Source organism: Alternaria burnsii (genome assembly GCF_013036055.1).
Source record: "Alternaria burnsii strain CBS107.38 chromosome Unknown 698, whole genome shotgun sequence".
NCBI lineage: Eukaryota > Fungi > Ascomycota > Dothideomycetes > Pleosporales > Pleosporaceae > Alternaria > Alternaria burnsii.
In genome coordinates, this window is record NW_024066111.1 from 761,238 (window position 1) to 787,618 (window position 26,381).

At 51.1% G+C, this 26,381-nt stretch overlaps 6 protein-coding genes across 6 annotated transcripts; 3 read left to right on the plus strand and 3 right to left on the minus strand.

Annotated features, from left to right (window-relative positions):
* Positions 1–618: 618 nt before the first annotated feature.
* On the plus strand, positions 619–2,758 carry GT037_004421 (uncharacterized protein; the record flags this gene model as incomplete). Its single annotated transcript, XM_038929468.1, has 3 exons — positions 619–1,203; positions 1,265–1,488; positions 1,780–2,758. 3 exons carry the CDS (start codon positions 619–621, stop codon positions 2,756–2,758), a joined length of 1,788 nt encoding a protein of 595 aa, XP_038787740.1.
* A 143-nt stretch (positions 2,759–2,901) lies between these two features.
* On the minus strand, positions 2,902–10,068 carry GT037_004422 (1-phosphatidylinositol-3-phosphate 5-kinase; the record flags this gene model as incomplete). The annotated part of the gene is made up of 1 exon (XM_038929469.1): positions 2,902–10,068. One exon carries the CDS (start codon positions 10,066–10,068, stop codon positions 2,902–2,904), a length of 7,167 nt encoding a protein of 2,388 aa, XP_038787741.1.
* Positions 10,069–10,693: 625 nt separating this feature from the next.
* Positions 10,694–14,375, plus strand: GT037_004423 (uncharacterized protein; the record flags this gene model as incomplete). Its single annotated transcript, XM_038929470.1, has 3 exons — positions 10,694–10,910; positions 11,072–14,160; positions 14,238–14,375. 3 exons carry the CDS (start codon positions 10,694–10,696, stop codon positions 14,373–14,375), a joined length of 3,444 nt encoding a protein of 1,147 aa, XP_038787742.1.
* Positions 14,376–14,745: 370 nt separating this feature from the next.
* On the minus strand, positions 14,746–16,565 carry GT037_004424 (cytochrome p450; the record flags this gene model as incomplete). The annotated part of the gene is made up of 2 exons (XM_038929471.1): positions 14,746–16,147; positions 16,201–16,565. The coding sequence occupies 2 exons, from the start codon at positions 16,563–16,565 to the stop codon at positions 14,746–14,748; spliced, it is 1,767 nt and encodes a 588-aa protein (XP_038787743.1).
* Positions 16,566–17,339: 774 nt separating this feature from the next.
* GT037_004425 (cytochrome p450) lies at positions 17,340–19,397 on the minus strand (the record flags this gene model as incomplete). Its single annotated transcript, XM_038929472.1, has 4 exons — positions 17,340–18,033; positions 18,086–18,869; positions 18,921–19,178; positions 19,274–19,397. 4 exons carry the CDS (start codon positions 19,395–19,397, stop codon positions 17,340–17,342), a joined length of 1,860 nt encoding a protein of 619 aa, XP_038787744.1.
* A 2,981-nt stretch (positions 19,398–22,378) lies between these two features.
* Positions 22,379–25,790, plus strand: GT037_004426 (uncharacterized protein; the record flags this gene model as incomplete). The annotated part of the gene is made up of 3 exons (XM_038929473.1): positions 22,379–22,726; positions 23,359–23,615; positions 23,660–25,790. The coding sequence occupies 3 exons, from the start codon at positions 22,379–22,381 to the stop codon at positions 25,788–25,790; spliced, it is 2,736 nt and encodes a 911-aa protein (XP_038787745.1).
* Positions 25,791–26,381: the final 591 nt, after the last annotated feature.

Genomic DNA, 26,381 nt, shown 5'->3' on the forward strand with positions numbered 1-26,381 from the left:
CTGTCCCTCCTTATGCGAACGGAAATATACTCGACACCACCTCGCCTAAAAGCAATGCTTGTACCTGGGTAGCAGCCGATATTAGGGTATCGATACGCGATGCTCTTCCCCGCAATCGACACAATCACCCGATGCGAGATCTTGCGTTTTGCTCCCGAAGATCTCATCCGGTGACCAGCTAGCGAGCTTAACCACCGGCCAAGACTGTTTCCATCCACAACATATTAAGATGAAGCACTCGCGCCCAATTAGCGCACGTTTGCCTAACAGAAAATGGTTTGTGTTTTCACACAAAACATCTTGATCCTGGACCTATATGAAGGGTTCTGCTAGATTCAGGCGTCATCCCAGACGAAAAAGGACCGATCGAATATACGCATGGAGAGTTCATTGGTAGTCGGTGCGATGATTTTATCCCTTCGCAATCAAAACGGTTGCAAATTCAAAAGAGTGTGCTGTCACCAGCTAAGACAAAATGAAGAAAGATGCGCATGGGCTTAGCATACTCAAAACAGGAGCGTTCTCGACTATATAAGTTGCTCTGTACTTGACTCAGTCATCCGCATCACTCTTCAGATCAGCTCGCAAGCACCTTGATTGTATCGCATCTCGAACAGTATGAAGTACACATTGACTCTCGCCATCGTGGCGCTTACTCTGGACACCGCCGTCGCATCTCCACTCAACGTAGAGGCCCGACAGCAAGGTAGCGGAGCAGGCCCATACGCACCCGGCACATACAAGACCGACAACTCTCTCCAGGGCCACACAATCTACTACCCGACCAAGAACACCGGTTCCGAAAAGCTTCCTGTTCTCGTCTGGGGCAACGGAGCATGCAGCACTGATGGCCGCTCAAACTCCGCTCTCTTGCAGAACATTGCCAGCTATGGCTTTTTGGCTATCGCAGAGGGCGGTCCCAATGGTGGAGGTTCTTCAAATGCGCAAACCATGAAGCAAGCCATTGACTGGGTCACCAACAACGCTGGAAAGGGCGCGTACGCTAATGTCGATGCGAGCAAGATTATGGCGGCAGGATTCTCGTGTGGTGGTGTTGAGGCTATCGACAACATCTGGGATAGCCGCGTTGACACAATTGGAGTGATAAGTTCAGGTCTGCTTTCAAACACCAGCGCAGCCCGAGACTGGAGGAAGCCCATACTTTTTGTACTGGGTGGTCAGGGCGACATTGCATTCCAGAATGTGAGTTTTGCCATATTCATCCTCTCTTCATTCCCGGCGTGTATACTAACACGAAATAAAGGGCGAACGCGACTTCAAAAATCTTGCGCAGGGTGTTCCATCATGGAAGGGTAACATTCCTGTTGGCCATGGTGGTACACTAGGTGACGCAAACGGCGGCCGATTTGGCAAAGCCATTCTCAACTGGATGCTGTGGACTATGAAGGGAAATACGCAGGCGGCATCTTACTTTACTAGCGGCTACCAGGCTGATGGCTATCAAGTTGAAACTCATGATTTGAACCTGTTAAAGCCATTCTGAGGATCTGGACGTTAGAGGAGGAACGCTCTGAACATAGTCGCAGAGGATGTCGGAGTAGAAATGACAGACAATATTGATAAATGAAGGCAATCGTAGTTCTGTATATCGCCACTATCGTGCTAGAAGTCTTATCCGAAAGCTATGAGATCTTGAACTTCGAAGTCCGCCCCTACACTCCACCAACCACTTTGCGTTAAAGCTCCTGTCAGCATTCGCCCCACCATACATCCCCCACTTCGTCATCGTCCTCACAGCACCTACAACACAACCCATAGTCCAATCTCTTCAATTTCACAACTCTCCGCCATCTATCCCGAAATGTCCACAACAATAGCTATTGTCTCAATCGGCCAAATGGGCCTAGGCATCGCCCAACTTCTCAAAGCACATGACTACCGCGTGATCACGAACATCAGTGCTCGCAGCGACGCAACCAAATCCCGTGCCGAGTCTGCGGGAATTGAGCTGTTTGACACAGACGAAGAACTAGTCCGCAGTTGCGACTATATCCTTAGTATCGTGCCACCCCGCGACGCCATTGCAACAGCAAAACGCGTGGAAGTCGCACTCGCAAACGGACGTGATAGAGGAGGAAAACAACTTTATTACCTGGATTTGAACGCTATTAGCCCCTCAACAGTCAAAACAATGGCAAGATCATTTGAGCAGAATGCGCCAGGCTTGCGCTTCGTCGACGGTGGCATCATTGGCGGACCACCATCGCCATCAGAATCAGAAACAAATGGGTGGAAAAGACCTAGTGTTCCCTTATCGGGTCCGCATCCTCTTCATTCAGCACCAGTATCCGGTACGCATTTGGCAGAAGTGCTGAATACACGGTATCTTGGCGCAGAACTTGGTACGGCATCAGGCCTAAAATGCTGTTTCGCGGCGCTGTCGAAAGGTTTCACGGCGTTGGCTTTGCAATCTTTTACTACTGCGTCGTCTCTTGGGGTGCTTAACCCGCTACTCGAGTACATGGATGTATACAATATTGGTGCGAGGCAGAAGGCAGAAAGGGGTGTTGTGGGATGCACGGGGAAAGCGTATCGTTGGGTGGAGGAGATGAATCAGATTGGAGCGTGTTTTGAAGAGGAAGGTGGGTGGAAGGGCGACGCGAAGGTTTTCAGGGAGATTGCAAGTGTGTTTCAGGGGTTGGCTGATGTTGTGGAAAGGGAGGGGAAGGACGAGATGGGAGATGTGGAGGGTGTTGTTGGCGTATTAGGTGAGGGGTTGAGGAAAGAGCGAACATAGTGGCAGCAATATGCAGTTGTATACTTTTGTAGAAGAACGTGCTTTCCAACTTAGCTTGTAACAAAAAGTATGATCGAAATCAGAGTTCGTTACCCCAGCGCCGCGCTAGCCAAACGACCCGTAGCCATATCAATCTAATGTCATTAAGCTCTCCGAGCATTACGGCCATCTCCACCAAAAGCTAGCGTGCGTCCCATGTCCCTCACGGTGCTCGCTCCTCCTGCGCTGCTACCACTAACACCTCTCTTATGCCCACCCTCCATACTGCTCCTTCCCTCAACCAACGCCCTCCGTCCATCAACACCCTGCCCAACGAGTCTGCCACTAAACTGATGCCAGCAGTTAGGCGCCTGGAGAATATACTTCTCCATAGCAATCCTGAACCTATTACGATAATCACGAGGTGATGTGATGGTAGGTTTGTTCTTGCCGCGGTCCTTGATCCAGCTCTCCAGCTTCTTGTCCCAAGTATAAGTACGGATACAATCAATAATACCCACGATGATCTCGCGTTGGGTGTCGTCGAAGCCTGCCATGAGGGAGTAATCCATGACGTTGTTTTGCGATAGGAAGAGCGTGTCGTTGAAGACACTGGCTTTGAGTAGTTTCTTGGTGTGCTCACGGACGAAAATAGGTGTTTCAGAATATATGATGTCGACAAGGTTTTCATCAAGAAGAACTTCGTCACGTTCGCCCGTGGCTTGGATTTTGCGGTTGCGCATGCTGCCCTTCAAATCGTAACGGCGGTTGGGCTCGCGATCGTAGAACAGATTCTCCATGACCAGCATGTACCAATCAAAGTCTCGACCTGTGGGTGTCTTGATCTGGACTTGGAAAAGACCGAACATCTTGGCAATAACACTAGGTAGTGACTTGAAGAGATTTTGATGCGTGAAAGCAAAGTAGTTGGGTCCAAACTTGAAGAAGGCTTGCACTTCAACTGGAGAGAGTGACTTGAGGACGAAGCGGTCGTCGAGCGTCTTCAGAAAGATCGACTTGGATTTCCCGCCCTTGGAATCCCACTTCGAACAGCGTGATAGAGACTCAACAAAACGTTCTGCTACACCGCATTTGCGGCGAAGGGCATCAAAGGACTGGGCGTAGAATATCTTGCAGTGCGCTTTGACTCCGCGATTCGTGAAGCTATAGCGGATGTTGTGGTTTTCCTCATGTAAGAGATTACGTTCGACTGATTCTTCAAACGTCTCCATCACACCATTGCCCGCTGGGTTGTCATCGCGAAAATTCTGGCGCTTGGCAACGTAATCTGGGCACGACAGCGCCAATGCGATGATGGAGCTAGGCTCGTCTTCTCGAATAATGATGTCGGAGTTCTCCCAAACATGTTCAATCTGCGAGAAAGGATACTCAAGCGGTGTCCATCCACTTGCTGAGCGTTCGGACCAGAAGCTGGTAAGGATTTTGAGAAGGGTGTTCTTCTCGTGTTTGGGCAGCTCAAGGGAATTCTCTAGCTGCGAATCACTCAAATCCAGAAGCTTGGATCCCGAGAGACTTTCGGGCAGAGGGATGTCTTCGGGCGTAATCTCAGTATCACTAATGTCGTTCTCTGTATCTGACGGAAAGTGACTTGGAGACTTGGGTGACTCGTCACTGCTTGGAAGTTGAGCCATAGCGTCCTGAGAATGACGCTCTTCGACTGGTGACTGCGAGGCCGTTGTTGTATCGTCAGTACGCTCCGTAAGAGTGCTATCACCAAGTGTGCTATTGTCTAGACTTGCCCGTGGAGGGGTTGGAGTACGTATATCTTCATCAGAATCCTCATTTTCTTGAACCGCGTCATGTACGTTCTTGTATACCTCAACAACCGGTTTAGAAGAAGCAAGTGGAAACGCGCGCACTTGTCTGGCCCGATCGTTACGCCGCTCACGCATACGCTGGTTTTGAAACTCTCGTGATAGTTGTTCAAAATGTTGTGCAATCTTCGATACTTTGTTCTGACTCTTGTAGGGAATTGAACGAGGTATTCGGGATGAGGCCTTGGATTGTTTTGGCGTGGTCAATCCCAGCCCAAGTCGCTCAGTCATACGCTCAAAAGCTTTCGAAGAATCGTTTGCGTTCGGCTTTGGACTAGTAGGCCCGTTATTGACAGTGGTCGAGCCTGGGAAAGGACCCAGATGCTTCGCGATATTTCCTGGTTGGGACTGTGTCCTAACGAGTGGTGTTGGCCTGGCTGGTGTCTCACGTCGACCAGTTTCGACCAGTCGCGGTATCTTGCTCTCTGCTGTTGGAGTCAAAGCTGACGGCAGCGGAGATGGACTACTAGGCATGTTTTCGATAGCTTCCGCAAGCGATTTGTCGATCGGGTTGACTTTGGGAAGGCTAGTGGGTGTAGGCGACCCCTCATCGAACTTGGTTGGATCGGAGGCAGCAGTGGGAGTTTTGGTCAGTTCTTCACTAGTACTTGTAGAAGTTTCGGGGTAGTTGGAAGGCACCGCCAAATCCAAATGACGGACGTCCTCTCGCTCCAGTGCCTCGCGTGGGGTTTGAATTGGTAAGTCCAAATTAGTTTTGGGAGGAGTAGGCGTCCTAGGCTCAGATGTCTGCTCTTCTCCATTGACTGGTTGGTCGCTAGCTGCGCTCTCTTCTTTGACGACGGAGCTCAACATGTCGCGCGCCATCTCAGGCGACATGTTAGAAGGCCTAGGCGACAGAGCAATTGACTCATCTTTCTCATCGATATATGAATCATCTGCACCCGATTCGGTGCCTTCATCGACAGACGCCAACGAGCTCGTGGACTCGTCGCGCTCCAGAAATCTCTTCAGTTGCATATTCGCGTACCTCCTAATGTCCCGCTCAGACGGGAAGAATTGCTGCTCAAACTCCAAAAACGTCACATCCCAGGCAATAGCCTTCTCCTGGATCGCGCGAATTGCGCGGTTCATGGGGATGATTTCATAGTACTTGGAGTTCATGTACTTGTCTTGAAGCTTGGCCTTCAACCACTCGTGTTCTTCGTTTGCGCGCTTCAGAAGTATCTCAACTTCCTTCCGACACAGATCTACCTTCTCTGGAATGACATCCTCAACGTGTATTCCCTGAATACGGGCGCGAAGTGAGTCCATGAAGCAGTCCAACTTCTCTTCGATCATCGAATACTGACTGTTCTTCAATCTCAGGTCGCTGTCCACCTTCCAGGTCACGTTTGGTTTGGGTGCAATAACTTCGTACATTGGTACGGGATCGTACTGGATGCGAAGAGCAACATTGTTGTAGCCAAAGTAGCGGACGTGATCCTTGTGGATGTCGTGTGGACATATGCCTGCTCGCGGGTGCAGCTTGGTACTCCAGAAAGTCAATTCGAGATACTTCGCGAAGGAATATCTCCAACTCCATTCAGACATCGGGAACGCTTGCGTCTCCTGGCCACATATCCTGCAACAGCTCCACATGAGAATGGTCTGGTACATTCCCTTTATCTTTGCCGGATGCTTTTGGACGATAACCGTCATCTGACCTTCACCATGCACGTATTGTCTGGAATGATCGAGCATTCTTCGGTCGCAGTTACCTACTTCACAAGCAACGCCGGCTGACGTGCATAGATCTTCGACGTATTGGCCTAGAGTACAGTCAGGTGTGAAGCCATCGTCGTAGTCGTGCTCTTGATAGAAGCCAAGTGCGATAATCTCCGGGCCAATGCAAGGAGTTGATGTTGTAGTATTGACAACACTGTATAGGACGGCAATCTTCTGGTGATTGAATGGGTCGTAAAGATCAGTGTTGCCTGAGAGATACTGCTCCCATTGTCGCTTTTGAGTTAGGTATTGGTGCATCGCTTTGTCGTACTCTGATGCATGCACTGCAGATAGGAACTCCCGCACTTGCTTCGAAGCCTTTTCCACCACAGTGTGAACCATCTCAGGTTGCACGAGTTCGAACTTTTGGCCAATTTCTCCTGGCTTCTCATCGTTCTCATCAGCAGTATATTGGTTTTTGAGCTTTTTTAGATGACCAAGCTTTGCTTCATACTGACGAGCCTGTTCGAGGAGGTAAGGTTGCATGAATTTGACAAAAGGCGAAGAGGAGAGGATCTTAGTGCGGTGGTTTTCGACCATGTCGCTGTAGTACGATGGTGCAGCGTCGTTAGACTGTGGATTATTGACGTCGGATAACGTGCTGGTATGTTGAGAAGCGGGATCACTTGTGCCGGTTTGGGATTGCAAGCTGTCCTGATCATGACGGTTCGAGGCAAGAGTACCAGTGATGGACGCCGTCGGTGTATCTATAAACTCGTCACGCATCAGGCAAGTCTCGAGCCTGAGGTTGTACACCACATATGTCATAAACTCAGTGACACGTTTGAGCCTGACCAAATCATTGCTCTCAGCACCTCGCAAGACAATCGTACAACCAAGCTCTTTCTGGCATCCAGAAAGAAAGATGTAAGTCTTTCTCGCATTCTTGTGCACGTAAGTTTTGACGTCAAAGCTGCCACAGGATCCAAGGTGAGACGGGTCTATCGCCAACTTATCCACTGAAGAGATCATCTTCGAGTTAGTGCATCGCGCTACTGCATTGAGAACTGTAGGCTTGACGTTATAGACCACAGCAATTCCTTCTTTCTCTAAAAATTCGAGTGCCAGACCAGACACGTTGCGCTGTACGAGTAGGACATGAGGCTCGAGAGCTGCGATACGACTGACAAGATTGCGGAGATACTCCCGCTCCTGCGCAATGACAGGCTCGAGACTCATGAAATGTGCTTGGTGACGCGCGTACTCGATAGCAAAAGTGATGATCGCAATCCTTGGATTAGGTATGTTGCGTGGCATACTTCGCAGGGCGACGTTCTTCGTGAAAACCACCCCAGAGATGTATGCCGTATCCTTTGGCTTGCCACCTGGAATCTTCTTGAGTTTGATGTAGTTCCTCACATCAATGTCGTCGCCTCTGTCTACGTCAGGGTTGACATCGTCTGTGCACTGGCGCAAAATTGGGATCAAGGCCTTCTCCCAACTCGACGCGTGCGGAACACCGGCATCATTGAGCATCTGTATCAGCAGCTTTCGCGCATGATCCAAGCTTGCCCTGTTAAGCTCAACTTTGGGCGTCATTCCTTGCATCGATGCGCTGCGAGTGATCCTCCCTCCTGGCGGTGTTGGCGAAGGAGATGGTTGGAGTTGGGGCGTTCCTGGCCCGCTAGCACCGTAGCCGGTATACGGTCTCAACAGAGTGTTGCTCTTAGACCGCCTCGGGGAGGCTCGATGAGTTATACTGCTTACGCTCAGGTTCCTTCGTCGGGACGGACGATTCCCGTTGCGACTTGTGATGCTAATGTTATCCGCATCTCGAGCATGACCGGCGCCTATGACGCTCCTGTCACCAGCTCTTGACTTGCCCTTTCTCATCGCAGCCAACAGGCCGCCCAAGCCACTTCTCTCGTTATCTAAATTTGCGCTAGCAGCAGGGTCTTCTCTCAGGGTCGCGAAGATGCTGGCGTGATCTTCTTCGCTTGAGCCCTCGTCTGACATGAAGGGCGCAAGGTCAGGGTCAATTATGTTATCGTGATGAAAAGCTGACAGACTTGGTTGGCTGCGCGAGTTGTCGTGGTACTGATGGAAGGGCGCGCGATCGTCATGCTTGACATGGCGCATGTGCTGGTGTTTAGAAGGGTGGCGTTTGTGGCTCGACGACCGGGGTCTACCACCTAACGACCGCAAAGACCGTGAAGAACTCGGACGGGCTAAAGTCTGAGGGCCGACTTCTATGACGTGTGAACGGCGTTTCTTCTCACTGCCCACTTTCCGAGACATGGGTATGCTAATGGTAGGTGTTCCAATCTTGGTGTGATCACTCTCAACATGGTCAGCTTCGTCATCATCCGAGTACTCGGCCCTGTCACCGTTGTCGTATATGGAAGTTTGATCACCGTCATCTGTGTAGTCGGAAGAATCGTCGTCATGGCCATATATGATACCTTCACATGGTTTGCAGACCTTCAGATTGCTTTGTTGTCCGAATATCTTGCCTGACACAATGGACGTGCACTTGGAGTCGAAAATTTGCCCACATGTACGACAGTGATGCTTACGTCTGAAGGTAGTAAAAGCATCACCACAGCTAAAACATGCTTTAGCATTCTCATCGCGCATCCAGAATTCGCGATCTAGGATCTTCCGTCGCATTTGAGTGAAAGTGCTACGCGACATGTTGTGTACAGCAGGCGCAGCTTGGGCCTGTCGTTGTATCTCGTCGATGGGAGCCACAGCAGGAGTGCGTATTGTGGAAGTTGTGACGACAGAACTTAGACCATCGGAAGAAGAGGCTCGCGAAGGCCGGTAGCCTGGCAGGTGCGAAGGACCGACGTGAAGCATGGGAGGCCGTTGTGGCTCAGGTGCGTGTATAGTAGCCTGAGAATCAGCAGCGCGACTGAGTGAGATTCTTTCTGGAGACTTTTCAGTCTGTTCCCTCGCCTTATTCGGCGCAGAACGAGCAGGTTGATACTGGCTATCGGCTCGGGAACTGACCCTGCTCAGACTTTCACGTGGTGTGTCTGACGTAGCCTTGAAATTGGCGCCGTCACTCGCTTGACCCTCGCCTTTCACAAGAACCATGTCGTCTTCATCCGTATCGTCACTTTCCTGACCGACAAGGTCAAAGTCGCCCTTCCGTTTTCGGGCAGCGCTGTCTCGGCTCGGAGGAAAATGTGGAGAGTTCAGCCTCTGGCTTCCTAGTGTAGGATCTCGCGGTGTGTTGCTCCTCGGCAGGTCTACGTTGGAGATGCTCTGGTGCCTGGAGTGGACGCTCACAGGGCTCAAGATGGAGGAGTCGTCGTGTTTGGCTGCATGTGCAGTGTCCACACTTGGGGTTATTGAGGGTCGGGAGCGCGTGGTACCCAGGGAAGCTTTGGATGCGTTTAGCGAAGCTTTGCTTGACAGTGTGGTACTGGACATGTTGGAGTCGCGAGAGGGAGGCAGTGCGTCGGGAAAGGTGGCCGTTGCTGGTGACTGCATGCTCGAGGACGGCCTAGACGTGGCTACAGGCGAAGATATGGAAGGTCCTCCTGGGCTACGGTGGACTGCCGCAGACTTAGACGCCGGTGAAGTTGTACTCCGGCCATCTTGAGATTGTTCCCTGACGCCGCCCACTGACGCTCTGAGGCGACTATACAGCCCGCTGAAGCCGCCCTGTACGAGGTCTATGCCTTTAGGTTCACCGACCGAGCTTGGGGCCGGAGGGACGGTAAAGTCGTCAAAGGTGGTAAGCGTGTCGGAACGTGATGCGGTGGCATGCATCTGGTAGAGCGAAGGCGGCTGCAACGACCCCCGCCGCGAGTCTCGAGACATGGCTGCTGTCAGAGGATTGTGCGTCTGCGAGTGAGATAGAGTGTGTCGGATATTTGGAGGCCGAGCGGCGTCCGACAGTCATCAGTGAAGGACAGCATCAGGCTTCATGGGGAACACGGTCTGGTAGTGGGCGAGGTGGAGTCGACGATGTCTAGAATCTCGTTACACGTGTATTGCTTGTTCGGCCGGCAGCGAGGGAGGCCAGATGAGTGGCTTCATGGAACTTGCAAAGAAAACTCCAGGCATCGACGGGAAGCTTCGACGGCTCGGGTAGCTGAAGCATCACGAGGTGCATACAACAAGCTAGGTATGCAAGATACGCGGCGGGCGATGACGCGCAGCCGCCAAGAGTTTCCGCCTGAGGTCTGCTTGCATCTCCGCCCCCCACGTCCCTTGGCATGGGCGCATTTTGGCTACGAGATGCAGCTATGCAGCCGCCGTGAAAGGTCGCACAAGACGTGAATGCGCCGAAACTAAGTGGATCACCAGCTGCTGTTCCTCTGCATCTGAACTTGTACTATGTTGTTTCCTTTACCCCGCACACGGCTTGTTGTCTTTCATCTGCACGCATCTCGCCGGGACCAGACGCGTCGCGTCTTCCCCTCGCGCCTGGAGCTCACATTTTATGGCCATTCGTCTCACCGCTTGGCTGGAAGACGCATTCGAGTCACAGCTACTGCTAGGTAACCAATGGCTTCAGGACCAACACGAGAAGAAAAAATCTCGTAGCAGGCAGGAAATAGACAGACAGCGAAGCGCGTACCACGATAACGGCTCGTCCCTGGATACTATCAATTACCCTGACCCCGAACACAACTGCACACTGCAGGTCCTCAAGGCATGTGATTGCGCACCACCTCTGGCTCTCTCACCTAACTTTCAATACCCCAGGTTTCTCCTCTTACGCTTTCTGACGGCCGGAATCAAGTAGTCTCTCACCTTACACCTGACTGCGCTCGGGACTTATTACAGCGACACCCCACTGTGTTACACCTGACCTCAGGCACTACCATAGCCGCCCGAAAATACACTGTCCGATTCACCTCATACGGGCCGCCTCCCGAAAGACTGCGTTTGGTGCTCAATCAGATTGATTGGCTAGGCGAGAGTTGTGAACTACTGCAAACCCAGGACAGCGCAGTTTTACAATCGTTACACGCTTGCAAGCAGATTGGGCGTCTGCTAGAGCAGCTGCGCCATATCCGCGCGCTCGAAGACCGCCGGCGCTTAGCACCCGGTGTTGAAGAGGCAGACGTAGAGGCAAAAGACGACGCTGCGGTCGATGCTACGCGTCAGAACAACAATATGTCAGACCGCAATGCGCTTCGCTCCCAGATACAGGACACTCAAGCACCCTTTGCAACACAAAAACCACAATCCTCGCGTCCGCGGGCAAGCGAAGATGAGCCGCAGATTATAGGAGTGAACAGGCTGGAGCCGGTAATGGCTGGGGACACGCAACGGGTCGAAATACGACCAGGAGCTGCCGATACCGACTTTGAGAAACGCAGTAATTTACTAAACCTATTAAACCTACGTCCGAAGCCCAGCGCCAGCACACGCGTCACAACTTCTGGGTCGAGCTTTGTACAGGACGCTTTCAGGAAGCCGCAAAATGCTCCTGCGCTACCTGCAGATGAATCTCCTGGATACCTATCAGATCCATCGCATCAGCAACCAATACAGCTTGAAACAGAAGTTGAGAATGGAGAGCCTGCGTCATCTGCGCCAAACTATGAGAAGATGGTCAAAAAAGCAGGGGGGATCTCCCCTAAAGTTGCAAAAGCTGCCGAACACTCTCGAGTCGGAGAGCAAGACATCCAACAAAGCCTTATTGAAGACAGTAGTGATAAGCCACCTGAGTGCTCTTGGATGAAAGGCTTGGTCTTCAACAGCGAGACATTACAGGTACCGAGAAGTCAGGCGCAATGTCTGAGCAAAGAGACTAGTTGGCTAAAACCCCCACCTGGGGTGCAGCCTTTCCAAAATGGAAATATGCCCTACTCGATACTCAAGAACATCCACCTGATAGCTGACGAGAGAGCTGCTGCTGAAACTGATAGTGAGCCAGACGCAGATCCGTCGCCAGAAAGCCCTGATTCATCGCCCCAATCTATAGCCTCAAGGATGCAAGATGAGGAGCCTGCAACTCCTCAGGAAGACGATGATACAGCTAGTCAGGTGAGCTGGGAATCCTCTCCAGAGCCACCAGAACGTCTGCCGAGGCCTCAAGAGGAACTCCCTCCGGACTCAAGTATGGAGAAGCAAGCATCTCATTCACATGATGAAAATCCAGTCGGTCTCTTATCTTCGCCGCCTATTCCTGCTGCACCTGCCGATTCTGATGAGGAAATGGAGATGGAAGAGTCTGTTCCACAGGCCTTGGGAGAAGACCTTGCACAACGAAAACAACCACCATCAGCGATCGACAAGCTTCAAGATGCTGTTTCCCTACGTTCTCCGATAATTCACGTAAAGGAAACTCCATACGGCAAAGGCAAGAATGCCTCAGAACCTAAAAATGCACAAAAGTCAAGTAGCGAGTCGAAACCCACGTCATCTACCTCAATAGTTCACAGTACATATGATACGCCTAGTCTATCTGATCTCGCTGACGTCGGAAACTTCGAAGATTTCAAGGAGCATCCGTCGCATACACAAGACAAAGACATAAGCAGTGAGCGCAAGGAAGTTGAAGTACGTCATGGCAAGGCCAAGGATGTGGATGCCGGTAACGTCGAAGATGTAGAAATGGTCGACATGTCTCCAGCCGCACAAGATCTCAACAAGGAAAATGCTCGCGTTATTGTAGCTCCACGACAATTACCGAATGGCCTGGATGGCGAGGGTGTGCTTACATCTGCGTCGCATGCAACCCCATACTCGGCGCACTTATCTCAGAACAATGGTGACTTAGATGTATCACCAACGGTACCTTATCACCCCCCACAACCTACCAAACGTAAGCTCGTTAGTTCGCCAACCAAAAGCAACCGACGACAACCCAAAAGGCGAGAAATCAAGATCGTCGGCTTCGGAGATGATATATCTTCTAATGTTGACCTAGTAGGCTCACTGCGTAAGGATCGGGAAGAATCTTTGCGCAGATTTCGGGAGCAACGTAACTCAAGCACAACAAGCTTTGAGAATCAACCCGAGCTTGAAAGCAAGCCTACAGTTGATGATGACTCGGACATCATGGAAATTGATGGTTTTGATCAAGTGACGAAAAGGGAGCTATCGTCTAGCCTATCTCCTCGACACCGAGGTCTCTACGACGAACCTAGTCCCAGAAGAGCACAGCCCATTGCAAGCCCAGCGCCTCAGTCATCTCATTCGCACGCCTCCTTCAAAGCTGATCCAAGCGATACTCAGACACGCGGGTCAGTTCCGACACATGCCCAACCCTTGTCGAGATCATCTGAGGATATAGATGAAAATAGCAACATGACAGTCTTCCAGTCCTTCAAGGCGGCATATCCAGAGTATAACGGCAATGAGAAGCACTTTGAGAATCAATGCAATCAGATGTACCAGCTGGAACAAGAAGATAAGATGGTGCCAAAATGGCAGTGGGACGATTTTATCATCCGTAATAGGACAGATTATAGTCAATATGCTATGGACTGTATTGATCAAGGAGAAAACCCTGAGCCGTACTACCGCTTCTACAAAGATAACATTCGCAATACCCTGTATACGCGGGGCATCATTCAGAATACGAAAACATTACAAAGAGCACTGGAGGAGCTAGGTGTTGCACGTACAGCGACTAGCAGGCCTAGACAACCACCTCAGTCTATTCAGAAGCAGAAGCCTGCTAGGAAGTCGTTGCCAGGTGCTTTCGAACAACCCAGGAAATCTACACACGATCCCGTCAGCGGCAACTCGTCTCGCCCGCGCCATTCTCTCCCCGCGAACCCACATGTCCGCCCTAAAAGCCGCGTCCAACCTGCTTCGCTCGCATCTTCATCACGACCACAGTCGAAACATCCAAACCCTAAGCTTGACGAACACGGCAGTTTTCGCGATAAATTTAAGGACTTCTATTTCGGCTATCAGCGTATTACATCCCTAACCGGCAGCACCGCAGTGAGTTCCACGCCCACGAGGAGTGACAAAGCTTCGAACAAAACATCTGAAAAGTCTTTGGGCTAAGGTATGTATAGGTCGATGGCAATAAGCAGTGGCCACAGAATCTGGCTGGTAGACCAACTGTTGCTGATGTGTTGCCGCCAAGGAAGAAGGTTGATGTACTGGATTGGGGGGATGTCCTGGGAAAGGTGGGCTACACAGGTGGGAAGTGAAGTACTTTGGGGGCTTTGACATTGGACTTGAGTTTGTTTGGCTTATAAACTAGGATACCCAGGACTATTGCTTATGTGCGTGCGAAGTGTTTTGGATAGTGCTAGGATATAGGGTTCTGTTGCATCATTATATGGTCATGTGGATATCGAGAAGGATACTTTATTCACATCCAACTGCTGAGCAATTACACAGGCCTATATATGAAAGTCATTTGCGGCGTTTGATCACGACGAACTATAGATGACAAAAGTGAGATACCGATATCATCGTAAGAGGGTATATACTTCCTCCCAGCAAAGAGTCATCAAGTGCCTGATCACATTGCAACGATACATGATTCTTGCGCATGGCCATATGGCACACCACGCTCTAAGGCCCCCACACGACCGTCCTCCACCTCCTGGCGCCCTGCAGCCCACTAACAACAATCGTAACCACGAAAAGCAGTGCATTGAACCCTGCCATCATGTAGAACGGCGCGCCAGGCCCTGTGCTATCAAACAACGCGCCACCGGCTTTAGTCAGTAGTAAGATACCAAAGCCACCCAGTAGACTATAAGTTCCCGCTATCGAGCCTTTGATATGGCTGTGCGATGTAACTCGTCTTGAGGCGGAAGCAGAGCGCGTGGAGTGTATGTGCTCTGGAAGCAAAGGAGCGTTTTCGTCCAAGGGAGTGATGGGTGCGCTGTGTGGCGGTGTAGCGCCTGCAGATGGATGGGACGTTGTTCCGTTCACGGACACAGATGCCGAGGTGGCTGTTGAGGGGTGTTCATCATTGTTGATGCCACGGCCGAGTAAGGCAAGGGAACAAACGATGGCGCCGATCTGACTAATGCCTAGTAACGCCACGATGAAGAAGATCGCACCTGTGCCGTCTTCACTCTTATAGTCCGGGCTTGTGAGTGATCCGAACGCAGAGTAGCCTGCAATTCCAGACATAGCTGCTACCAGCAAAGGGATGTTGTAGCGAGGGAAACGACCGGAAAGGTAACCGAAGAGGGGTGCAGATATGAGTGCTATGAGTTGGCTGATGCCCGTCAACATGGCTGCAAGTTTGTATGCTTCGGGACAAGCGACTTTGATATCAGAAGGAATGTTGGATTCCACTTTACAGCGGCCGGTCTGCAGGAAATAGTGATTTGTGAACAAGGGGATGAAGAGCGATATAGCGACTGATGATGCGCGTGCGACGAATCCCCCTACGTAGCCGAGTCCGATGTTTGGCGAAGTGAAACCAAGGCGAACGCTTTCCAGAAAGAGACGCGGGTAGGATAACACGACGTCGCGTGTCAGATGGCTGTCTACGTCTTTGTAGTCGCCTTTGCTGGTAAGGCGTTTCCAACCTTTCGCTTCTTCGCCAGGCAGTTGACGCAGGCCGAAGAAACAGCCGAGCGCCACAAGAAGAGCAATGGCTCCTACGACATAGAAAGCATCTGCCACAGCTGTTGCGGGACGCTCGCCAGCATTTTGGAATTGTGTTGGCAGAGGTAGGAAAACGAACAATGCGACTAAGGCACCGCATCCTGTAAACATGCCCACCAAGCCGGCAAGTTGCGACGTGGATGCGCCCGAGTCCTTCTTCAAGGATGTGTCTTGTGTATGATCTTCCGGAGAGTTCGATCGGAAACGCGCGGGCGTGATAGTGAGTTCGGACGATATTGAAGCAGCCGGCGCATGCGATCTACCGCGACTTTGTGTTGGCGATCGCGGATCAGGTTTGGTTTCCTTGACGATAGTCATCGAGGGCAGAATCGCCGTGACCATAGTCGCGCTTGTCAGATGTTAACCTCTCGTGTCTGAGCATCCCAAGTCCTCAAAACTTACGTCGCGCTTCCACCCAGACTAAACAGCACCCTCGCAAGCAACAATTGCGGGTACACATTCTTCGCCTGCACGAGAACCCATAGCGCAACACCTACAATACTATACCCCATGACCGCAACACTCCTCACGCCAACCCTGTCACTCAGTAAACCCCATGCTGGACACGCAATGAGCGCTACCAACTCATCCACGAAGCCCAGGGTGCCAACCGCATCGCCTACATTTTGCGACTGGCCAATGCGCTGTGTGATGACGAAGGATATCGAGCTATTGAGGAACACGAGAAAGCTGATGCTGAAGAGAGCGACGCCGAAGAGGTAGGATGCGATCTGCGTACGCGTCGCGGTAAATTCAAGACCGAGCATGATTTTGGCGACTTGGGCTCGCGGTGAGCTGAAACGAGTTATCTTAGGCGCATTGAGATGTCGTGTTTGGTGTTTGCGAACAGGCGATGTCGCGTTGCGGCCGTTCGGTCCGAGGATGCGTGATGTCAGAGGCGTGGCTAGATGATGCCCAAGTGTGGCTGGAGTTTACCAGCCTCACGTGTGTCCCGTCTTCACTCTACGGGAGCGTGGACTAGACGGTGTTCGTGCTAGGAGCAATATTCTGCGCTAGTGCCGTGCGAGCCGAAGAATTATCCGTAATGGTGGTCAGCACTCAATGAACCACGATAAAAGCAAGTCGTAGCGTACTGCGGTCTGTTCATCGAAAGCATGCTATCATTCCAATCTCCGCTTCTGGCATACGTCGGCTGCAAGCTCTCTAATCATCTTCGAGCCTATGCCACGGCCATCACATGCAAGCGGTGTCATTGTTGGTTACTGTCCAAGATGTGTATTGCTGAACTAACTGGAAAGATGGATACACAAAGGAAAAGCGCTGAAGAACGTATAGATCGTAATACCCTTATCGACGGCCACAGCACCACCAACGCCAAAACCATGAAAATCATGCAAGGAGCAACACAAAGCCTCGAGTGCACTCAGTACCCACATATCCCGCTCTAAATGAATTACTATTGTTTCCTTTATACATCAATGATCAGCGCTGCAGGGTCAGCGCCGGGTCCCCATCCGCAGCCTGCGTGTTGGGGTAAACAAGCCTGCATCTGCAGGCTCACAAGTCACAAACAACGTGTCCTATACTTTACCCCAGCCCACAGGTAAGTCCCGTCCCTGGTTTGGACCCCAGTAATTCCGGGTCTCGGGATAATCGCCGTTCTCGACGCCCTGGTTGAAGAGACCACGGACTGTGTTCATTCGCACAGTGTCGCGAGGCTTCAAATCGAACTTGAAGGGTATCGGTTTCGCGATGAGCAAGATGGAGTAGTCGAGTGTCGGATCTTCGGGCTTCTTGGTGATGTCGCCCCATTCCAGCGGCTTATACGCTGGCTCGGCGGCCTTCGACTTCTTTTGTACGTCGTTTGCTGAGTCGGATCCAGGATATGAGAACTTCGCCAGGATCTTCTCTTCCATTGTTGGGTCTGCTGTGTCTAGACCTGCGTTGAGCTCTTCGTTGGAGATTGAAGCCTTCTCGTTCATGCCAATCTTGTATTCTGTCCTCGATGACTTCATGACGGGCGAGATAGTGAATTCTGCTGATGATTTCTTGATATCAAACAACCAGGCAATCGCACCAATGCCAATGAGCAGATCTTCATCAGCCACAGCCTGTCCAGTGCATGTCCTTCGGCCATAACCGAACTGTGTTGAGTTGATTATAGTCGGGTACTGGGAAAGAGGCTCTTGATAGGTGGGGTACTCTGGTTTGATCCATCGTAGAGGGTTGAAGGCTTCCGGGTCGGGGTACAGATCGGGATCACGGGAGATGGCCCTGCGAGAGTCAGTTAGCTTTCTAATGCATTCAAAAGATTGACCTGACTTACCACTCCAAAGGATGTATCGTGCTACCCTTGGGAATATGATAACCATTGTACTCGTCATCCTGGATCAGGTAATGAGGAATGCCAGTGGGGACTGGGGGGCGCCATCTAATGCACTCCCGAATGATGGCTCGTAGGAAAGGAAGATTTGGTCGGTCTTCTGAGCGTGGCATCCGGTCTCCACAGACACGGTCAAGCTCTTCGTGTAACATAGGCAAGAACTGTGGATAATGTGTCATGGCTAGACAGAAGGTCTGCATAGGAGCAGCGATAGTGAGAGCTCCAGCGATACCGTGCATGCCTACAGCATATGCGCCTTCTGTGTCGGACTTGAAGCCCCATTTGCTGCGGCCATCCAAGAACGTCTTCATCCAAGATGGAGCGGCTTGTCCTGATCGCATATCGTCGACGACTTGTTCTTGCATTGTCTGGAACCACGTACGCTCAGTGGTCGCACGTCGCCTCTCCCAAGCCTTGGGTGGGGAGAGCCAGTCAGGGAGGGACATAAGGAATGGAAGCTTGTTGCTCAGAGAACCAGTGGGTGAGACACCAATCAGAAGCTCGCGCGCGCGTTGCTTCAGCTCATCACTGCCTTCGCTGTGACCCCAGGCAAGCCGGCAAGTGACGCGTGAGATGAAAGACTCCAGAATGTGATTGTATTGGTCCGGCGCATCCAGCAATTCGGTCAACATACGCGTTGATTCGATTTCAGGGTATCGATGGAACGCGGCCTTCTCTGATTCGCGCATGATGATGTTTGCAAATTTCCTTTGACGAGTATGACCCTCTACTAAACGTTAGCAACAACGGTAATACAACCTTTGTCAATGGTCCTTACCATTTCGGCTGAGAAGGGGAAGATATTGGGCACTGGAACGATTGTCGTGTATCAAAGACGGAATGTGTGGTCGGTCCGAGTAGATCGCTGCTTTCTTCGATAGCAGGTCTTTGGCAATTTGGTCACTAGATATCCAGACATGGTTGTGACCAGCCAAGTTGCATTGATAGATAGGCCCATATTGCTTGCCCCAATCTGCGAACTTGATGAACCCATTCTTCTCAGGAACCTCGGGCACCGAGCCAAGGATAGGGTAGCCTAGCATATGTCCGTCAGCCAAGGTACTTGTATGATCTTCAGGGTCCAGCTGTAGGCCTTGTCTACATGATCTACAGATGGAGAGAGTGCCATACCTTTGGGTCCTGGTAGAGGCTTGAGACCTGTGGGTATTCTCTGCCGACGAGAAGAATCCCAGCACTTGTATAGTACATATGCACCCAGCACAGCTACCGCTAATAATATTGAAGGAAGACCCATACTGGCGAGCTGTGTAATGACAGTAAGAATCACTACCAGCGTGACGACAACCAGAATATCGGGTCACAAAAGATGTCCAGCGTTCAAATGAGAAATGCGGGTGCATGAAGCACTACATATAGAACCTGTAGGCCTCATCATCGGACGGTCACTACCTAGGCATGTAAGCCAGCTCGTGTCAATATTCTCTAACAGGGAAAGGAGTTTCGAGTACCGATATTCCGTGCGCAGCCGCGGGACGCTGTGTGTCAGAGCCGTGAGAGTGGATCATGGCCTCTAACGAGCTTGACGGCTATGATCGTAAATAGTGCCCTCGCTTGTTTGACGACCTCAGTGGCCTGCAAGGACCAGGAGTTTTCTGGCTGTGCTGAGTCTGCAACATCAATGCCAAGCCAGGTATAGGTTGGAATTCCTCCGCAACCGTTTTCGTTTAGCTTGCTGTAGACCAAGCTGATAAGGGAGACCTTGAGGAAGTTACTAGGACGATCGCTGCAGTCCATAGTCCTAACGAGTAATCATCGACGATGCAGTGCACACTTGGGTAGCCCAAGGACGTTTACTTGGTTGCTAGCAGAGACCTGACTCGTCAAACATTCCGGAGATAGTAGTAGAAGACCTGACATTCAAGCTCGCAGAGCGGATATTGTTGGGTATCCTACCAGAGTGGAGTAAGCAGATACAGATTGCGTGCATATGTGACACTTTACAAAATCTGCACGAAGAACCTGGGAGCATTCCCTGATCACGAGAGACACAGCTGATGTTGACCGATTAAGCTGAATTGACAACATTGCCAATGTATCCGAGAGGCGCGACCCTGTTGGAAACATCAGCGTTGTGACGGGTGGTCGTCGCGTGTCAGAGTAGTGATCGGTGCTGATGGTGTCGTTTGTCGTGCCGCACATGGAGCTAATCTATTTTGAGACAGCCCAAAGATCCAATGATCGTCCGGCAGTCGCGCGGATCGCCGCCCCATCTGCCTTCTCAGCCTAAAGCCCCTGCTCCCTTGCCACAAACATCAGGTTATCTAAGTGAGGAGAGCCGACGTCGCAAGTCCGACGCTCGTCCTTCCACACAATCTCTTGTCTTCTCTCAGCTTTCGTTTGAAATGTCTTCGTTATCTGCGCACAACGTCATCTTACCCTGCATTGGACCCTGAGCCTATTGTCTCACCCACGACAAGCCACCAGCCTCCATCGGCGACTGCAACCTCCTTCATGCCGAAGTCAGCCTCTTCAGACGGTGAAGCCTAGGGCAGAAACGCCGGTCGAGAGAAAGGCAGGATGCCTGTTTCCGTTCCGCGGTCTCCAGAAACAGTGTTGAGTCAAGATGTTTGCGACGTTACGCCTTGAAACAATAGACCCGGTGTGCTATTTGGAGTAGTCGATATGTTTCCACTAAGGATTACGCAAGTGGCCTACCCGCCTCGCGACTTGCCGTTCCCGGCTTACGTCCACTTACTAGCCAGGTACAAATTTCCTACAGCTGTCTTCGCAACTCTTTATGCCGGTGTCTTCCCAGATATCGATCTGTCATATATAGTCGACAACTACCATGCCAACTTACTCGTGAAGCCCAGCCTTAGTATGCCTTCGTTTAGCAAAAAAGGTGGATTGATCTCTGCGCCAAGTTACTGGCGCATCAGGGCCTCGCAGATATCACCGCATCCGGATACGTACGCGCTTGTCCGACATGCAAACTCGATGCGTTTCGTCTGCGTTGGCCTCAGTCCCACACTCGGTCAACTATTCTCAAGATAATGTTGAGGTGCTTCTAGCCGACAAGCTCATGACAGTCAAAGATGTCAGCCGCATGGTTCTACAAATGCGAGAACGGAAATACTAGACTACAACAAAGAATCCAGCGGAGTGGCTGCGTAGCAAAACGCAGGCTACATGATGCCCACTTGTTCACTTCTGCCTCAGATCCACTGGCAGGTTGCCAATCCGCTGAGTAGTACAACGCACGGGTGACGAATATCGTCAAAGGATGCTGACTCGAAGGAAACTGCTTGTTGAGCAGCTGCAAGCTCGCTCTCAATCATGTGGGTCATCTACCCAATAACCTGGTACTCGTCACCCGCAAGTTCCGCGTCCAAAGTTAGAAAAATGAAACACTACACCATGCGACTGAGCTTATTGCAGTCTACACGATCAAATGCATTACAGTATCTCGAAATCGCATAAGCTTGCAGCTTCGAGAAGGCCCTTGGGTCGTCCAAATTCGTTCTCATGTAAGGTAATCTTTACAGCTGCAGTGCGACACATCCTGCCGAATCTTTGTTTTGCCTTGATATCGCCCTTCCTTGGACACAACGTCAAGAGATTACTCAATAGAGTGCAGTGAAGCATGTGGGCCGCGTTCTCCGTGGATTGCTTCATCATCATCAGACCTCGGCGATTGTGCGCGATACGCAAAGTCATAGTCTTGGACGTTCAAGGAGTAACAATAGCGCATTTGGACAACCATCACGAACCGAACGAGAATTGTTGTTCACTTTTGTCTGCACGTGTACTACATTCAGATTTGATGCTATATTCTCCTTATAACTAGAGCTTGACTACCAAATTTTCCAATGTCGTGTTGACGACATTGTCTGTCTCTAGTCGACCCTTCAGCATGGGTTGCTTTTGGGTACATGGAAAATTCGTGATGACAGCGCGGATCAGAGCATTGCACCAGGGTGCACAAACAAACCAGCAGGCGGTTGCTTCTTTACGCTATGACTGTCTGCGGTGTTGCACTCATAATGCGACCACGACGAACCATGTGTGCGGATAAGGCCAATGAATTGTAGACATGTCGAGAGTATCCCTGAACTTAGAAACATTGAATAGCCTATTTGTGTCGAGTCGTGATGTGAAGACCGGCGTAGGGCGTGCCGCGTTCTATTCCGCTTTCACTCCGAGATGCTACGTATTTAATACCAACACCTACGAATCTAGCACATTGTTAGTCCAAGTATTGCATCTCTATTCGCAATGGCCGAATCACAATATGTCATCCTCGAAGGCCTACCGACGCCGCAAAGGTACCACGATATCCGCAAGCTCGCCGGCATGACACCCCCACCCATGGAAGCTGTGCCCAAGTCGCTCGCAAACTCTTTCTGCTGCATCGTCGCATACGAACGAAAAGACATGGTTGACGACACAACTCCTGCGTCTGCACATGATGTTGTTGCGATGGGCCGATTAGTCGGCGATGGATCGCTCTTCCTGATTATGGTGGACATCGCGGTGCACCCAGATCATCAGCGTAGAGGACTGGGAAAGCGCATCGTGCAGAGGCTTCTGGACTACGTGGACGAGCATGCGCCTCTGGCATATGTGAGCCTTGTAGCCGATGGTCCAGCACAAAAACTATACCCGCTTTATGGATTTAAAGATGTGTCGCCTAGTATTGGAATGTACAGGATGATTAGGGAACCGAAAGATCAACAGGATGCGGCGACGAACGCAAAGAAGGAGTCTTAAGCCGCTCGAAGTCAGCGGCGTGTCTACAACTAGAGTTCAAGCTTCTGCGATTAATGTATCGTCGTTCGATCACGAGTAAACACGATGCGTGCTGCGTTGTTGGTGGCGTGGCATTCACATGTCTAGGTGGACAGGGGTGGCTGTGGGGGGCGGGACCCCACCGATGGCGTCGATGCACATCACTGCCCAGGCTTCATGAATCCACACATCCAATGTTCATTACTCTTCAACATGTGCGATTGAGACCTTCACCCTCTGTATGGGATGCGCATCTGTGATCACGTCCGACTTGTACATGCACTGTATTAGACGTCATGACCTCGTCGTTGCCGCTAGATCCAAGGGCCGAAAGTCGCCCACTCTCTGTATGTACTCCGACACAAGACTGGTTCGCTCTACAGACGCACCATGCCCATCTTGTGCGACTATGCGGCGTGTTCGATTCGATGCCTTGGTTTGACGAGAGATGCTGACCCCTCTCCAAGCTACAGTCTCTGCCTAGCGAGCTGCTTCAACTCATCGTCGCCTACCTCGACACTCCTACGCTCAAACACGTCGCCCTAGTCTCGCAGACCCTCAATGAGCATGCGACGGATATACTGTGGCAGAACGTCTGCCTAGTCGACCAATGGAAGTTGCACCTCAACGAGGAGACGGATCTGTTGTGGGGGGAGCGAGGCCGTGGAGAACCTGATGAGCACGACGATACACCTATTGTCCAAAAACTGCACATACTTGCGACGTATGTACACCTAGTCTGCCACACAAACTGTTCTAACGTTTCAGTAACCCTGCAATCGCATCCAAAGTTCAAACACTCTCCCATCGATGCCACCTGCCGGCGCCGAACATCTTTAATGAACTCCCACGAATGCGATTCGACGCCGACAACCTCTCGCAAGATGAACGACTCCATACTCTCGTCAAGCTCGCGATACCCAATTTGATCAACGTGCACACACTACGGATTGTGTACGGGCATTGGAGGCTCACAAACGCACTCGTCGCTGGCTTTCTCGATCATGGTCGTCCACAACGTATGCCCGTGCGCAAACTGTGGTTAGAGAGCTGTTGCTTCGACAAGACCGAGCTGTTCCGGCTTTTGCAAAACAGCCCCACTGGACTTGAAAGTATTCGTCTGCGTAGACTTGGAAAGGACATGTCGGATCGAACGGAAACTCAGCAGCTACAGTTCATGGAGTTTTCGCTTTCGCGTGGTGGGCAATATTATCAGATGCACAATGGAGCAGGAGGTTTCGTTGGTACCACTATCCAGATCTCTCATGAGGGTTTGCCGGAACGATGGCCACGCTCTTCAACACAGGAGTTGAGAGACAAGGCCAGGGCATACGATGCGATCATGTGGGAGGAACTCTCGGAGATTAGAGACTATGTTGATGCAAATCCGGTACATTCCGAACCTATATCACCTGGACAGTTCGTGCTTGACCTCAGACCCCCAATGGAGTGGCTAATTGCAAACTCCGCTTCCACCCTCACCAGTCTAAATCTGGACTGGATACATTGGCGACGGAGGAATGCCGAGCCTTCTGGTTCAAGTACTGATGCCGGAGTGTTCCTGTCTGCACTCAGCAAGCTGCGCTTTCCGCACCTACGTGCCTTTCAGATTCGCAATGCTGTATTGGAGCTTACAATACTCCCTCAAAATGTCTTTCTGCTGGAAGGCCCGTTTTTGGAATTTCTCGAGGCGCACCCAAAGATACAGTGCCTGGGCTGGCCAATGGACAGAATATACAACCACGTTAAGCCGTCTGTTGGCACTCAAAACCGATGCCGGACTTTGGTTGCACATTTGGCAAACACATTGACAGACTTACGCATTGACACGCAATATTCAGGACCTGGCGAGCCACTTACAGCTAAGTGTAGTACCATGGAAGAAATGCAAGAACGTACACGCCGACGGAAGTTCATTGACGAATTTGCACCTCACATGCGGAAAGTAGAGCAGATCAAGCTTGAAGGGGGTATACCACGTGACGAAAAGCGAGAGTTACTACGCGCATTGCATTGGTGTCCGATCAAGAAAATTGTCATGATTGGCGTTTCTTTCCCTGCAGGAAACACATGGGGTGCGGGAGGGCAGCAACTCGCAGCCATCGACCCTGGTCAATCCGGTTCCGATTTCGTCTACAACCTTGAAGATGAGGACCTTGCTGGCATCCTAGCCGCTTACCGCCGTGGCTTCCCTATGCCCTTGGACTTTGACTTCGAACCGAACTACGGCTGGCCGCCTCAAGCACCACTCCTCCAAACCATTGCCCTGCACCATGCATCCACAGTCGAGGAGCTCAAGATATGCGGCTACAATGGTTGCCCGATCCTGTCATACACAACACCCATCACCAATCCTTTACTGACAGGTCTTCGCTCCTTCGACAATCTTAAACAACTCGTAGTCTCCTTCTGGTTGATGACCTGGTACGAAGACTCCTACCGAGACACAGAAATCATCCAATCTTGGCTTGACACGCGTTCCCCTTCTTCGACAGCACTCACAATCGTGACACCTCCGGCATCGCCAACGCACGACCAGCCAGTCGACCCAGGACAATTCCCTAACTTTGGTAACCCACGCGTGGTGCCACGGACTCAGAACTTTAACCGCTGGGCTGTTGAACTCAAGACCAAATTCACTCCTTCGGCGCTTGCGTATCGTGTTGCGAGAGACATCGGACCTTTCTTGAGTGAGGTAGCCAAGGAAAGGAAGCGTGGTGTGCGCGTGAGGGCTAGCTTTTGCTTGGGCGTAAAGGACGAGAGAAGAACCGCGAGCGACATATTCGATCTGGACATCAGGATTGGAAAAGGCAACCAGGTGTTAGAATTCGTGGGACCGAGAGAGGAAGGCGAGAAAAGGAGATGGTGGACTAAGATTGAGGAGAGAAGATGGTTCTGAAGGGGTAGTCATGAAGCGATTGATAGTGTAGCGGATTTGTTGTCCTCGGCAACTAGAGGCACGGTGTATGAGATCCTAATGATGCATACGATTTGTATAGGTAGTTAGCTTGGCATGTTAACAAAAAGCCCTTTGGTTGGAAAGATTATCGAGTCGAGCTAAACAACATGAACAAGGTGGGTTGCTGGTGGAACGTTGAAACGATCGAGTTACGCCTGAGGCTGTAGCTGGTATGATTGTCTTGCACTCGAGTGGTAAATCGCAGGTATCAGCCACGCACCCGTATACATGCTAGTGTTCGAGGATATAAAGCGTGAATGGTTTCGTCTTTTGCTAGGCGTATCGGTGGAACGATCGTCGGTAAGCCTCGATTTTCTAGAGCTGATCAGTACGTCTCCTCCTATCGGCATCAATTGGCACATTCTGTGGCTTGATTCATGCTTTCATTTCGTGACAGAACATGATGAATTTTCCGTAGTTATGCCTCCAGAGCTATGCGCTCAAACGGTGATGCCATCCTCATTCGTCATGTGGGATGGACAGCAACCGGGAGAGGGATGACAGAACGCCCCATGCCGAGCAATACCATTT